The sequence below is a fragment of the Dermacentor andersoni genome, chromosome 4, assembly GCF_023375885.2.
Source record: "Dermacentor andersoni chromosome 4, qqDerAnde1_hic_scaffold, whole genome shotgun sequence".
Classification (NCBI taxonomy): Eukaryota; Metazoa; Arthropoda; class Arachnida; order Ixodida; family Ixodidae; genus Dermacentor; species Dermacentor andersoni.
The window spans coordinates 72,342,846-72,357,884 of record NC_092817.1 but is presented as its reverse complement, the minus strand read 5'-3'; the positions used below and the strand labels follow the sequence as shown (position 1 = coordinate 72,357,884).

At 45.6% G+C, this 15,039-nt stretch overlaps 1 protein-coding gene across 1 annotated transcript; it reads left to right on the top strand.

Moving 5' to 3' along the window:
- The first annotated feature begins 127 nt into the window (after positions 1–127).
- Positions 128–5,796, top strand: LOC126536297 (O-glucosyltransferase rumi homolog). Its single transcript, XM_050183210.3, has 2 exons — positions 128–906; positions 1,058–5,796. The coding sequence occupies exons 1-2, from the start codon at positions 227–229 to the stop codon at positions 1,614–1,616; spliced, it is 1,239 nt and encodes a 412-aa protein (XP_050039167.1). The 5' UTR covers positions 128–226; the 3' UTR covers positions 1,617–5,796.
- The last annotated feature ends 9,243 nt before the right edge of the window (positions 5,797–15,039 follow it).

The following is a 15,039-nucleotide window of genomic DNA, read 5'->3' as shown; positions in this document are numbered from 1 at the left end:
AATTGCTAAAGAGTGTTTCAAACGTGTAAAAATTGTGTGTGTTAAGCTGACAAATTAATATGCTAAGAAAGAACATACAGCGTACGGCCGGTACAGCGTCCTCAAGTTCGAAACTGTGGCAGTGGCTATCATCTAAGTGAACAGACGACAAAAACTAAGCGAGCCGTTTTCGGGCGGGTTTTTGTGTTCTGAGCACTTTGCTTGTCTGAAGTACATTGCCAGCCAAATGATGAAGCCATCATTCGTCGTTTATTGCGTTTGCATTGTAGTTTTGTCGCATATAAACGTGTATATAACATGTGACTGTCCCGGGCGGAGCGCTGGCACTGATGAGACGTGTCCGATTTCTGACAGTGATCACGAAAAACGTAAGTACTACAACGAGCGCTGGTCAGGTTACTTGCAGGCCATAAACAAAAGCCTGGAGGGATACGATCCCTGCCAAGATGATGACAATGAGGAAAAGTGTTCGTGCCATAGATCGGTGATCGATGACGACCTTAGCCCGTGGTCTAAGTCGGGCATTTCCGCTGAGCTCGTCGAGCGGTCCAAGCCCAGGGGCGTCCTTTACCAAGTCGTCAACCACAAACTCTACAGAAGCAAAGAGTGCATGTTCCCCTTCCGCTGCCTTGGCGTGGAGCACTTCATCCTGAAGATTGTGAACGAGCTGCCTGACGTCGAGTTCGTTCTCAACACACGCGACTGGCCGCAGGCGCATAAGCGTATCGAACCGTTGCCGGTCTTCTCATTCAGCAAGACGCGCGACTACTCGGACATAATGTATCCAGCATGGACCTTTTGGGCCGGTGGTCCGGCCATCAGCCTTTATCCAACGGGCATCGGCCGCTGGGACCTGCAGCGAGACATCATCACCAAGGCGGCAAAAGGAGCCTGGACTTGGGACAAGTAATACTCCACTAATTGATAGTCCAATTTTTCCTCCCATGCTTGTTTGCGCCAAGACATTAGGATGGCGCATAATTATTGTTTTGTGCTTCTTGTGTCGTATCTATGTCTTGTCAATTCGTTGTACGATTTGTCTGTCTTTCATCTGCAGGAAACAGGCTTTAGGATTTTTCCGGGGGTCGCGAACAAGCTCGGAGCGTGACCCTTTGATCCTACTGTCCCGGAGCAAGCCCGACCTCGTCGACGCGCAGTACACCAAGAATCAGGCCTGGAAGTCGGACCAGGACACTTTGGGACGGCCGGCTGCCGAGGAAGTGCGCTTTGAAGATCACTGCAAGTATAAGTACCTCTTCAATTTCCGTGGCGTCGCTGCTAGTTTCCGGCTCAAGCATCTCTTCCTGTGCAAGTCGCTTGTACTTCACGTTGGTGACGAGTGGCTCGAGTTCTTCTACCCACAGCTAAAGCCCTGGGTCCACTATATCCCTGTCACAGTGGATCTCCACGAGGTCGAAGAGCTGCTAGAGTTTGCGAAAGAAAACGACGAAGTGGTGCGTGAAATAGCTGAGCGAGGCTATGATTTTATTTGGAAACACCTTAGAATGGAAGATGTGCAATGCTACTGGCGAAGCCTGCTCAAGAAATATGCCAGCCTTTTGCGGTACAAGGTTGTAAGAGACATGTCTCTTATTAGAATCACAGAAAAGAACTAAACTGCGCCTTAGAGCCTTAACTAAAGTTTGAAGGCTGACAAACTTTATGGCTGTCAAGGTGCGTAGTTCTGCATTGAAAGAGGTTCTTGCCAAATTGGCACAGAGATAACCCTTATGCCAACTGGCCACTCCTGCTTTAATCGAGGCAACTCCTTTCAAAGTCATGGCTCATTATAAAAAATACTGGAGATATCAACCACTGTGTGGGAGCTCTCCCAAAAGTCAATTACCGAGATCTGAGCAAGGTCACTGCATGCCAGTCACGAGGATCAAACAGAAGATGCTCCACCTCTCGCCATCTCACCCTTGAAGAAACACCTGGGCTGGCTCCAAAAGATCGGATTTTAATAAACATGGTTAATGTTAGATCTGCTTGGAACCAGGCAGATCTTTGCCAAACGTTTAGGCTTGGATGGCTGCTCTTGTATGGGGACACGGTGCCAAAAACTTGTCATGCCTCCATAGTGTTGGTACCTATGGAGGCATGTCATACCTCCATAGGCATGTACTATTGCGCTCAGCGGCATGTACTATTGCGCACACAGTGCTAATTGTCCAACGGGCCTCAAGATTTAATGGTGGCACCACCATATAAAAGATTGGTGATGTTAACACTGCTACAATGACTGATATTCAGTTCAAAAATTTTTTGTATGTTGGTGCCACCGTGCAGCCGTGGAGACATTGTACCACAGGCACCAGGTTGCAACTCACAGTGAGCATGATAATACAAGGTATCTACAATTACTGAGAAGATTTGACAAGTCTGAAGAGCAGTACATCATTTGCACCATGGACCCCAGTGATGCTGTGAAAGCTTTGGTGTCTGTGTAGTTGGCTAATTTATCAACTGCTTCGTTATAAAACTGTGAGGCACCTTTCACCAGCCACAGAAGAGGAACTGCCCCCAGGAGCATATCTTCAATTACTCTCTCTGCAACCTTCAGATGCCATACTTATCTTGGTTCATTATGTGCACAATTGATGGCCATCACATACTGATTTCACTGTATCATCAAGCACCAATTTGTGAGACTCTTTACAAGCTAGGCACATGAATACAGTGGCAGGTGCCTATCTCCTTTGGGCACTCTGTTCAGCGCACCTGTACGGACACTGAAGGGAGTACCCCGAACAAGTTCCTTCTCCTTTCCTCTTTGTTTCATGCCCTCGGTATGCAGAGCTGCTGTGGCTTTTCATCTTCATTGGTGACATACAATGTGAATGGTGGAGGAACTTCTGTTAGCTGTCTGCTTTCGGCCATCCACTGCCTCTGCTGTTTTGTGTGCCATTTGTTTTTCTGCATTTTTTTTGTTTTTTAGCATTGTGGATATAATGACAGCCTGAAAAAAGCTGTAATATGCAGACCATCATAAAAGACTTTTGACCAGTAAAGCCACTCTAATGGCCAGTTCAAATGTCATAAGTATACACATGTTTGTGCCTGCAAAGATAGTTTGTGGCATAATTTGTGCCTGCAAAACAAGATAAACGAAAATGATGTTGACATTGTGCAAAAACTGCTTTCATTTGTTGTGTGCATTTGGTACCATTTTTGGGACAAATATCTGTATATTCTTTACTCATGAATTAATGTAGAAGCATTTCATCATGGCATTGCTACTTGTGATCTGCTTCATTACTTGCTTAAGGTCCTAGAATTTGTTGTTTCTTGCTTATGCCCTACTTTGCCTTGTACACTTTGACAAGTTCAGGAGTGCCAGAGAAATGACACAGTGAAATTTAACACCATTCTGACTCCTTTTTTATGTCTTTTTGCGCATTGTTCCATTTTGTCTCGAGGACATTTCCATTACTACTGGCCCCCTGACCTGTACGTAAACAGATGTGGCATAGATACTTATTCAGTTCGCTGCCACTTCATCTTCAATGTTAAAACGTTCTGAAAAGCATTGTTGAGCCATGAAATATTAATGTATTGTGGAGAAGTAGTGCTGGAAAAATAGTAGTATTCTTTTTCATAAACATTTTCACTGTGTGTCATTAATGCATGTTGTAAAAAATAGAAAAGACCTGGTGGTCTGCTGTATTTAGTTATGTGTGCCATCTAATGAGAACTTACGACATGAAAAGAAACTTAAATTACCAGCAAACCTTTCATGACGTGACACAACACTGCTGTGTCGGCTGTGGGTAGGAGTAGCATTCACCAACTCCTACAGCTATCGTATTGGAATGGCGGACTCGCCAATGTGTGCCAAGTGCAAGTGTGAAGAGACCATCAGTCATCTTCTGTGACACTGTTCTCGCTTTGGCAACCAATGCCAGACTCTCCAGTGTGCCTTGAATAGACTGGATGACAGGCCAGTTACAGAAGCAAAGATCTTGTGAGCCTGGCCTCACAGTTCATTAGCCCAGAAAGCAGTTCGAGCGCATCTTCACTACCTGAAGGCAACAGACTTGAGTGCCCGACTATAGACATCCTACAGCTAACTTAGTGTATGTGAAAGTGCGGTATAGACTCATGTTTTCTCTCTCTCTCTTTCACTCCCCATTCCCCTCCCTATGTGTAGGGTAGCAAACTGGACTCAGTCTGGTTAACCTCCCTGTCTTTCCTTCTTCCTTTCTCTCTCTCTCTAAGACATGAAAAAGCCCTGCTATAACCACGAATGTTCAGAGGTGGTGATATTTCACTGGTGTGAGTGTAAGGGGAAGGCAGGTTACATGGGCAAACATCTGGTGAAAAAAAAAATACTTTGCCTATCCTACCATGATGCTGATGTATTGGCCATTCTTAATTGGTAGCATTGTCATAAAGATGTGCATGTAAATATTTCAAGAAGTGGCCTGTGTGTTAATAACACAGAAGAAATTCTACAGGTTGTACTGCTGACATTGATATATATCATTTACAATGAGAATATTAGTTGATTGATTTATTTATTTAGTATGGCCAGGACTTAAAATTCTGTCCTTGAGTTAAACAGCAGAGGTTCAGTCAGCCATAAAACAGCGTAAATATGAAATGTGTGCAGGAATACCAGTTCTGAATTCTTGAGACAGTCGTCTGAGACATCACAGATTATGGCAACAACTTCTGTGTGTTCTCTTTTTTTCTACACACGAAGGCATTTAATTTTTTTGAAAGATTTTGAATTCTGTGACATTGCATGATGACTTCAATGGTGCTATGGATTGGGCACCAGAGAAATAAAAAAAAAAGTTCTGCCTACAGTTGTGACTTTCTCCAGTATAAAATAGTCATTTTGTCCCAAACAAACAACTGAGAGCATTTCAAAGGACTATTCCACTAACGTGACTTTATACAGTGCTATTTGCATTTAATATCTTTTTAACCTGTATAGCTGTGTTACAGTAAAATTAGTCCTGACTAATTCGGTGAATCGGGGTATACTAGCCATGTTGTAGAATTGTGAGCTGGAAAAGTTGGTACATGTTTACAATGTGAGTCTGAGACAAAAGTTTTGTTATGGCTTGTCATTTTAAGCTCTATAGTTTTAATGAGGATATGAATATTATTCAGCTTGAAATTGACTCTAAATTTCCCTGCTTTATTAGCTGTATTGTATTTGTGAGCTCAACTTATTTAGATATGTGATGCCAGTTTTTTCATGGGTACCCTGCTATTTGTTGACCATGCTTTGTCTTATTATGCTCAGGGCGATGTGAATAGTGAATTTATCCACTAGTAGTGAACAAAACAGCTTTGTTATACATGAATTTCTGTAGATGTCACACACCTATGTTCTGTCATCTTATCAAATTGTGATGTATAAATTCTATTTTTACAAGACATCTGTTTACAATGTCCACTTGATCACAAGTGCTTTGGACTTTTTTTCTTTTGGAAGCTAGTGCTGAAAGTTTTTCGTGCTGACAGCAATATTGTAAACACGGCATTGCGAGCAGAAGCAGCTTTTAGAAGTGCACAAATTTAATATTATGGTACGATCTGCCAATTGCTTACCCTTATGAAAGAGTGTCACAGTTCCACCTTTGAATGGGCCTAGAAAAAGTAGTGACCTACTCACTGAAATGCTACTGCTCTAGAACAAGGCCACAAACTGTAGGTCCTGGTCTGACAAGTTCCAACAAGTAATGAAACAAGTGTGAATCTGCTGTCATTTTGAATTTTTTATCATTTTATAGAAGACAAAGTGGCCAGTGTTGGCATCTTTCATTAAAAGTTTGACATCAAGTGCTGTTCCTTGCCCACCGCGGTGGCTTAGCGGCTATGGCGATGTGCTGCCAAGCACTAGATCGCGGGATCGAGTCCCGGCCGCGTCGGTTGCATTTCGATGGGAACGAAATGCAAAAACGTCCGTTTGCCGTGCATTGGGTGCTCGTTAAAGAACCCCAGATGGTCAAAATTAACCTGCACCCCCCTCCCCCCTTCGCTACGGCGTGCCTAATAATCAGATTGTGGTCTTGGCACGTAAAACCACAGAATTTAATTTCAGTGTTGTTCCTTTGACAGTTGATTTCTGGAATAATCTAAAAGGGTCGCTGGAGCAACTATGAGCTGAACAGTTTCTAAACCAGTTGCTTATAGCCATGTAACCAGTTTATTAGTTCATTTTGTTAGTTATGCTTGCTCATGTTTCATTAACTATGCACTCACTGTATTTGTATCTATATAGTGAGAGGGGAGGGAGAGGGGATGTACTTTTTACTGCTTGGTATATAAACAAATAATTCCACACAAACATGCACGCATACACAGTGATGACGATGATACGCCGACGACCCAATGCAGCATATGTGTGGTAGGCCTAGGGTAGGACGTTTCAACATAGCGCGACGTGCTTCACCTAGGGGCCACATGCACGTGTGCTAGCTAGGCATGAGCGTTTGTGCGGTGAGGCTGGGCATCATTGTACTGGATCTTAACACTGTACCTAAAGTCTCTACATCACCTGAATATCTGCGCAATCCCCCTTCATCACTGAAGTGTCTTGAGGGCTTTGTTATTAAGCTTTATAATGGATTAAGAGTCCCAACAGTCGCTTTCGCCACTGTAAGGGTAGCTTTTCTGCAAGGCTTAGTCGTCTAGTGGTTGAGCTTGCGCATATTGATGCACGAAAATTGGGATCAGAAAGAAATCTTGTGTGATATTCGAAGCTATGCTCTGAATATTAGTTTAGGTGCTTTATCAAAGTGGTAACGCTTTAAAAAATTTGCAGCTATTCTTGTTGTGTTTTTATAGTGAATTCACACCCATATGTGCGTGTCTATTGCCTATGAAGTGTGTAAATCCAATGAAAATTATAAACCCTCAAGATCGAGTATGCGAAAAAAAAGAGCGGATCCCACGCATTGTGGGAATCGATGTAAGCGAAGCTTTGTGTGCTGTTTGATTTGATTGACGATAATTGCGGTGATGTTGGCGCTGAATGTGTAATTTCTGCAGCGTTGACCAATACGAGAGTGGTGGTTTTATGTTAAACGTTACCTTGCGTGCACCACTGCTCTTTGTCTGCGTAGTCCACAGAACACACTGTGAGACGTGTTTGCTTGAGGCGTCGTGCGCGTTGTTCATAATCTCTGATTGTTGAGCGTTATCGTTGCCTCACATGGTACATCGCATCGAGGCAGAATTGTTAGACTTTAATTGATTTATGGGGCTCTACGTAATTCAACTAATTGTTATAAAATTGTACGTATACATCGTATAGATACGTTCGCGGTCTGCACCACGTTTCACTGCGTAGCAAAGACGCTGCTGTTCCGCGCGACGCTTCTTCCGCGCCCGCAGGGTGTCCTCGATGCTGTTCCGGGATGCGCGGAGGAGAGCGCCACCTGGTGGTGTTGCAAGAAACCTAGTGGCACGCGCGGCAAGACCATCGCAGCAGCGCCCGGAATGTCGGGAGAAGAGGCAAAGAAAGCTTCGCTTTAAAATTGTGTGATCATCACTTTAGGTGTGTTTCTGCACAAAGGTATGCACAAAATTGTGCTTACATAGCTTATCCCCGAGGAATATAAGCATTGGTGAAGACGAAGGTTCTGCAACGCATTGATTTGGGCTAATGCGAACGGATTCTTATCATTTAACCGTGCGAGACACTGGAGCGATGACTGACAGCTAAGTGTTTTACTTTGTGCGTGGCAAGAGGTAGAGAAAGAAACAAGGCAAATAGGTTAACCAGACAGATGTCTGGTTTGCTACCCAGCATGGGGGAGAGGAGATGAGGGATTAAAAGGAAAAAAAAAAGAGGAAGGCGAAGGAGAGAGAAAGTTCAATCGCAAAGTAGTAGACGTAGGGTGTCTACAAGGGCATTTTCAAGCCAATTTATTTTTATAAAAATCGAGAGCACGCGTAATTTTCTGGGTTGAGGATGGAAGTGGCCAATCACCTGGAATATTTGGCTCTGTAAAAGGTCAACCGTCCATTTGGCTGAGTGCGCTAATGTTGAACGCCAGAGTGGGTGCAGCTACAGAGGAGGTGCTCGATGGTCTCTTCACAGTTACAGTGGTTGCATATAGGAGAGTCATCCATTCCAATGAGGAAGCAGTAACGACTTTGTGAAAGCTATAGTCAATCGTAGCCGGCACAGTATTGTGTAGTGCCACAAACACAGGGAGAGGTTTGATGGCGATGGCAGCTTCAGTGATGGACTAAGCATGTAGAAACGACGGTGGCAATATTCCGGTGTTTTCCAAAGAGTCAGCGTGATGTAGCAAGCAATTTGTTGGAGTGCCCTGTGCAGGAAGGGAAAGGCCCGGGGAAAAAAGCGGGGGAAGGATACATCATCACTGTGGTCGACGAGGAAGCGACGTTTGAAAACGCCAAAACCTTTGGCTAGAGAAGGCGACAGAAGCGTAGGAACTCGGGGGACACGAGCTGTGTGTCCCCGCATTAGGCCATGGTACAAAAGTCTTGCTCTCAGTGAAAGGTTTGCAGTATAGTTTGTTTGCGAGGTGCGCAAGGCCTTGACTTGGGTATTGAGAGGCCAAGCTCAACATAGTAACCGGTTACTTCACCTCACGAAGGCGAACCTGCACGGGGTGCAAAAGCATTTGCGTAGAAATGACGAAGCGGGAAGGGCAGTGTGCTGCTTCTCCAAGAGGCATCACATGACGTCATTAGGTGACACCGTCACTTTACGATGACGTCACGTTTGACGTGATGATGTTATCGCATCACATCATCACGTCATCGGGCGATATCGTGACGCGACGATGCTGTTATCACGTAACGCAACGTATGACGTGATGATGCCATCACGTAACCTTTGGTGTGATGACTTCATCACGCAGCGTGTGAGGTGCTGACGTAATCACGTTCTGTCATCGCTTCAAACGTGACGTCACCACTTGGTCACATGGGTTTTGGTACCATCGGATGCTAACGACGAATTTTTATCACGTTTTGTCATCACTTCAAACGTGAGGTCACTATTTAGTCACATGGGTTTTGGTACTATCGGATGTTAACGACGAATTTTTCGCTTCATGGGCCGTATAATGATTTCATATTTATAAAGAATACCCCCCTCAGCAGTTATAGTGGCGGTTTGCCAGAGGTTCGCTGGACATCCACTTTCGCAGGGCCGGGATTTATTATTGACGAACACAACAAAGTCGATGCATCATGCGTTAACACCTGCAAAGTCTATACGGATGCTGCCATTCTCCCAGACGGCGGAAGGACATCATTCCTGAGTACTACGCATAATTTCATCACCGGCCACCACCGCTATTTATCTACGGAAGCCAGCGCTCTAGTAATGGAACTTCAAGCCATCCACGACGCTGTGCAAGATGCGACATCTAAGCTGCCTACCATCAAGCAACTAGATATCTTTACTGATTCTTTAGCGGCTATTCAGGAACTCAAGAAGGTTGATAAGGCGATGGAAATCTGCGAGAGAATACACACTATGAATAGTAAGACAGCTACTTGCGTCAAGGTACACTGGATTCAAGGCCATTCAGCAAACCCTCACAACATTGCTGCTGACCAGCAGGCACACTGTCCTCCTAATCCTGATCCTCCACCTATTCCCCTCCCACCCCAACCCCGTAACTCGCTGCGAGCCCGTAAAAATGTTCTCCGGCAGGACACACGCGCTCTTATCCCACCGTGTGTCTGCTCCCTCCCCCTTCATCTTACTAGGGCGGAGGAAGTTGTGCTTAGGAGGCTTCGGGCCGGGGTGGCCCTTACACCGGCTGTTGTCTCAAGGTGGAACTGGTCGCATTTACCACTGGGTGCTACGTGTCCATACTGCTCCATTCCTGTGGTGGAATCAGATGCATACCACCTAATATGGACATGTACGGGTTTACAATCGGAACGCTCGCGTCTCCTACTGCAAGCCGGCCTCCGCTACAGTGTGACAACCAGCTATGACCGCTGGATACATGACAACAGATTCCACAAAACACTGCTTCAATTCATACACAACACAGGCCTCACAGCACACATATAATACACATATACGCTCCAAGAATTATGCCTTAAGGGCAAGCCTTTATCGCAATAAAAAAAAAAAAAAAAAAAAAAAAAGGATGGCGGGTCATATTTTAATGAATTGCCTCGATCTGGTCGATTGACCAGTGATGACTGGTCGATTGAAGGAAGAGACAGAGTAGCTGGTACTTCACTTCCCATGTTGACCGCAAGAAGTAAGCAACCTTTGTGTAACAATTTTACCCTGGTTTCGGCACCTCACAGCGGACATACACCTGAGTGCATTGGGTTTTAATATAAAGATGGCGCAATTTCCCAATTCAGTGATCCTCCATATAAATTTAAAGTTGACGCAACTTGAAGAAACGGCTGCAAACTTCATTTCAAAGCGTGGTTGGCTCCTTTCACGCGAAAAAACTTTTTAGAGGGGACCATATCTCAATTGAGATCCGCAGTTCATTGGAAGCGAGGTAAAATTCAACTTCCGATGCACCAATCCATGGAACTTGACAGAAACTCGCTTGTACTATATGGTAGCCGGAACCCATGCACAGGTATATCGTTTGCGTTGATCGACATCATTGAAGAGAACCTTGTGTACCAGAGACCTTCTTGTAGGCGGCCGAGTGATTGCACGCGAAGCAGTATATGAACATAAACAAGCGTCGAAAGATAATAGGTTCCGGTGGCGCTCCATAGCGTCAAATTCGCGTAGAAAAGCCTATGCGCAGTGCACACGTATACGTACGCTTAAGTACAAGTGCACAGCGGACTTTTAAAACCTGCGGTGTATCTGCCCAGTAACATGGGCTATACTCGAGACTCGCCGCGGTAGCCCAGTGGCTATGGCGTTGCGCTGCTGAGCTCGAGGTCGCGGGTACGATCCCGGCCACGGCTGCCACATTTCGATCGGGGCGAAGAGCAAAAACGCTTATGTACTTAGGTGCGCGTTAAAGAACCACAGGAGGTCAAAATTAATCCGGAGACACGCACTACGGCGTGTCTCACAATCAGATCGTGGGTTTGGCACGTAAAACCGCATAATTTAATTCAACTTTTAGGGCTACTCGAGGAAGGATGCTAAGCACAACCAAGCTCCAGACTGATCAGGCTCATGGAGGACAACTTCGCCAAGGCACGCATTACTGCAATTTCTCCATGAGGAGAACCTCCACGTTTTCATTTAAATGAACAACAATGCCGCAGGGCAAGGCTCACAAAAGAATAAATAATTAAACAAAAAAGTCAGCGGCGATTTAGCGGTCAGTGCTAGAGAAATGCGTTAGCATTACGTTGCACCTATGTAGCTTCGCAAATTGTTTTTTTTTTTCTCACTCGATAACACACATCCTGACTCTTCGAGGAGCGAAGTGGAACCACAGAACACCTATAAAGCGTAATTGACGCCGATGGTGATCCGGAGAATACAGGCGACGGTTCTTCAGCCTTGCCGCCATTTCCCTCTCTCGAGCGCCCATTCGCAGCTGCGATGCTCTCTGTCCCTCCATCCCAGATGCGACCGGCTTCTATACCACCCACGCTCTTCTAAGCTCTCTCATTGGTAAGCTCTCGTAAACTCTCCCATCCCATCTCTACCTCTATCACGTAACCGGCTTCACACACATGCACGTTTACTGCGATTAGAATTTTTTGCCTACTTAAGCCGTTTCGGGCCTGCCAGCCACAGGGACGCTCCCGCTACTCACAACGAGGTTGCGAAATTCTTCTACATGTCTAGAAGGGTCTTCCCACCCCATCACCCCAAGTTTAATATGGCGCAAGCCGTTTCTCTTAGTCTCTTACAGACCGGCAAATATCTGTGTCTGGCCGTTCTATACGAAGTTTACCCCGACGTATATTGCGACCACGCCTGCCCATCCTCCATCCATCCATCCTCTTACTCCGACCCAGCGGCTCAAGTTGCCTATCAGATTGGGCCACTAGGTATGCGTCGCGGTCGTTCTCTGGTCGTCATTCCAGTTCCTTCGTCTGACTCTCGTCATGCCGTTGTCGTCGCGCCTTACACGCCGACACAGTGACCCAAGTTGTCCAATAACTTGGGCCCCATGGTATGTGCTTGCGGTAGTGATGCCGTCGTGCTCTCTGCATCGTCGTCATGCCAGCGTTGTCATCCGGTTCTCGTCTTGCCGTCATCGTCACGCTATCTTCGTCGTACAGTCATCATACATTAGTTTTCTCACCGTCTTCGTGAGGCCGTCGTGGTCGTTTTATCGTCGTCACTCGAGCTTCATCATTCGACCGTCGTTCTGCTGTCGTCATCCGATTGTCCTGATAACGCTGTCATGTCGTCATCGTCACTGCGTCGTCGTCGGGTAGCCGTCGTCGTGCATTCGTTGTCATACAGTCCTCGTCGTGCCGTCGTGGTCGTTCCATCATCGTCATTCTAACTTCGTCACCCGACTCTCGTCGTGCCGTCGTCGTCATGCCATCGGCGTCATACGATTGTTGTCACGCTGCCATCGTCACACTGTCGTTTAACTCTCTTCATCATTACAGAAAGGCCGTACAATTGTCATCATGCCATTGCTGTCAAACAACTTTCGTCGGTCCATTGATGTCACTCCTCCTTCGCCATTCTATCGTAATCATGCGGTCGTTATTCAATCGTGATTATGCCGCCGTTGCCATGCCATCGTCCTCATTGCGTCGTCATCATTCAGTGATCGTCATGCATACGCGGTCGTCTTCATGCCGTCGTGTTTGTGCCATCGTCGTCATTTTAGCTTCCTCCGGCTGTCGACATCTGGCCGTCGTCGCACGCCATCGTCTGCATGCACTCGGTCGTCATCCCATTGTCATCGTGCCGCAGTCGGCACGCTGCCGTTGTTATACCACCGTTATCCTTTCAGAATCGCCATCTCTTTGTCTTCGTGCCATCGTCGTCATATAGCCTTTGCCGTTTGTGTTTGACTGCATTCTTCTATCATCATTCCATTGTCGTCACTGCGTCGTCGTCATGCGTTCGTCGTCATGCAGTCATGCTCATGAGCGACCTTAGCAAGTGAGTGACATAGCAAAGTGGCACGATGGCGGAGACAGTGTATGTTTTATGTAGGCGAAGCGAGGGAAGTCTCAGAATGACCACTGCTGATTTAAAATAACCGCGAATTTAGCAATGCGACGTGTCGCTCATTGCTTGAATGCTTATCGCATTACCGTCGACAGTCATCGTGAGACGGGTTTTGCCGAAAGTAGTTTGTTCCACTTTGACGCACGTATTGCTAACGCGTTAATAAACAATCACCGCCCCTTCCAGTCCGTGAAGATGGTCGAACAGCGAAGCTGTGTTAGTTACACCGAGTGTTACACCATGCAATTCAAACTTCTCAAGTAGTCTATATTGTAAATCTTTTGGTTAACCATTCTTTCACCTCATTTTCGCTTTTGCGCACTTCCCATGGTGAGCATGCTGCAGGAGTGCCTTTTTTTTTTTGCGTTTCCCCCAGTGTTTTTTCTCTTTTTCTTGCGCTTGAGATTTCTGCCTGTGTTTTGCCGTGTTTCTTTCTTTTTGCGTGCAAGTTGCTCCGCCCTTTTTTTGGGCGCCAGTAATGAAAGCAAGGTTTGGCGTGAAATAAAAATTATGTTATTCTTTTTATTCATATTGCGTGTAATGTTGTATTTGCTTGGTCTTGTGTTGTCTCTTCTAAAGCTTTATATTGAGTTGTCGTCTCTTGCGTCTGCACTGCTCGGTGTGCCTCCTCCGCGTGCAGTGCCTTGTCTGGAGACGTTAAATCTCGCATTGCTTGCTCTTGAGTTGACGGCGGATGACGGCGTTCACATTTGACAATCACAGCCTTATGCTTCAAAATTAAATCTGTCCGTCACGTAAGATAATGAATGACTCATACCCCCTTAAGCAATGGCTCATGCCTCCGTAAACGCGGCCTCCCCATTACGACGACAGATGAGAAGTGAAATTCTACGCTGGAATGACGAGCGGCAACGGAACCAGCTGTGGAAGAAGGCGACGACGACGAAGGCGGGATCAGATGGCACGCGCGCATGTGCGAGGTAGCGCCGAGGGGCGCCAACGAGCAAGCTGTGGAAGAAGACGACGACGCTCGAGCCATTGCTGATGGTGACACAGTTTTAGCGAACTCTGACAACGACGGCACAGTGCACACAAGACAAGATAAGAGTCCGCTTCAACAGCTTCGCTGTAAAAGGTGCATTGATCCTCAAGAGGAAGCTTTAGCTGGGGCCACGGAGTGGCTCGGGCCCAACTCCGACGCGGCCTATTCAAACGCATGTAAAACGCAAAAACGTTTTTCTGGGATAACCCCTGGACCGATCCTAATGAAATTTCTTGCACTTGAGAGAGAAAGTTAAATTCTAGTGACTGTTGGAAGCAGAATTTCGATTTGGGGCCTGAATTTTGTTAAAAATATCTGAAAATATTCGACAGTACGAAAAAAAAAAAAGAAGCACGACGTTTACAAGTTCATAGCTCTGCATCAAGAACAGATATCGCGGTTCTGTAAACGACATCCATTAGATAATTCAAAGTGGACAAATTTGATACGTCATTTTACATCTTACGTGAATTTGGTATGTTGTTTACAAGGGTTCTGCAAAAGCTGTATTTCCATATTACCACATTCTTTTAGATTCATTTGTAACATATCAATTTTGTCCGCTCTACATGCCCTGTTAGATGCAGTTCACAGAATTCTATTATAATTTTTCGTTGCAGAGTTACAGAGTTGTAAACTTGATAGTCTCGTTTTCTGAAAATTTTCGATTTTTGCTAATTTTCAATAAAAAATTGACGACCTAAATAAAGAAATCCAAACCAAGAGTCACTAGATTTTAAGCTTTTCTTTTAAATGCGACAAACCTCGTCAAATTTGGTGCAGTGGTTGCCGAGAAAAACGAATTCTCTTTTTACATGTATTTAGATAGGAGCACCCGAGCTGAAGCTTCCTCTTAAGACACTTCACTGTTACCTCTTAATTGCAGGGAAATTTGCATCAACATTGCGATCGCTTCGCCTGCCGCGGGCACGCTCTC

Excerpts from the sequence above, each read along its gene's own strand:
- LOC126536297 (XM_050183210.3), top strand. The coding sequence starts at position 227 with ATGATGAAGCCATCATTCGTCGTTTATTGCGTTTGCATTGTAGTTTTG. Across the intron at positions 907-1,057 it reads GGAGCCTGGACTTGGGACAA|GAAACAGGCTTTAGGATTTT; the intron begins GTAATACTCCAC and ends TTTCATCTGCAG.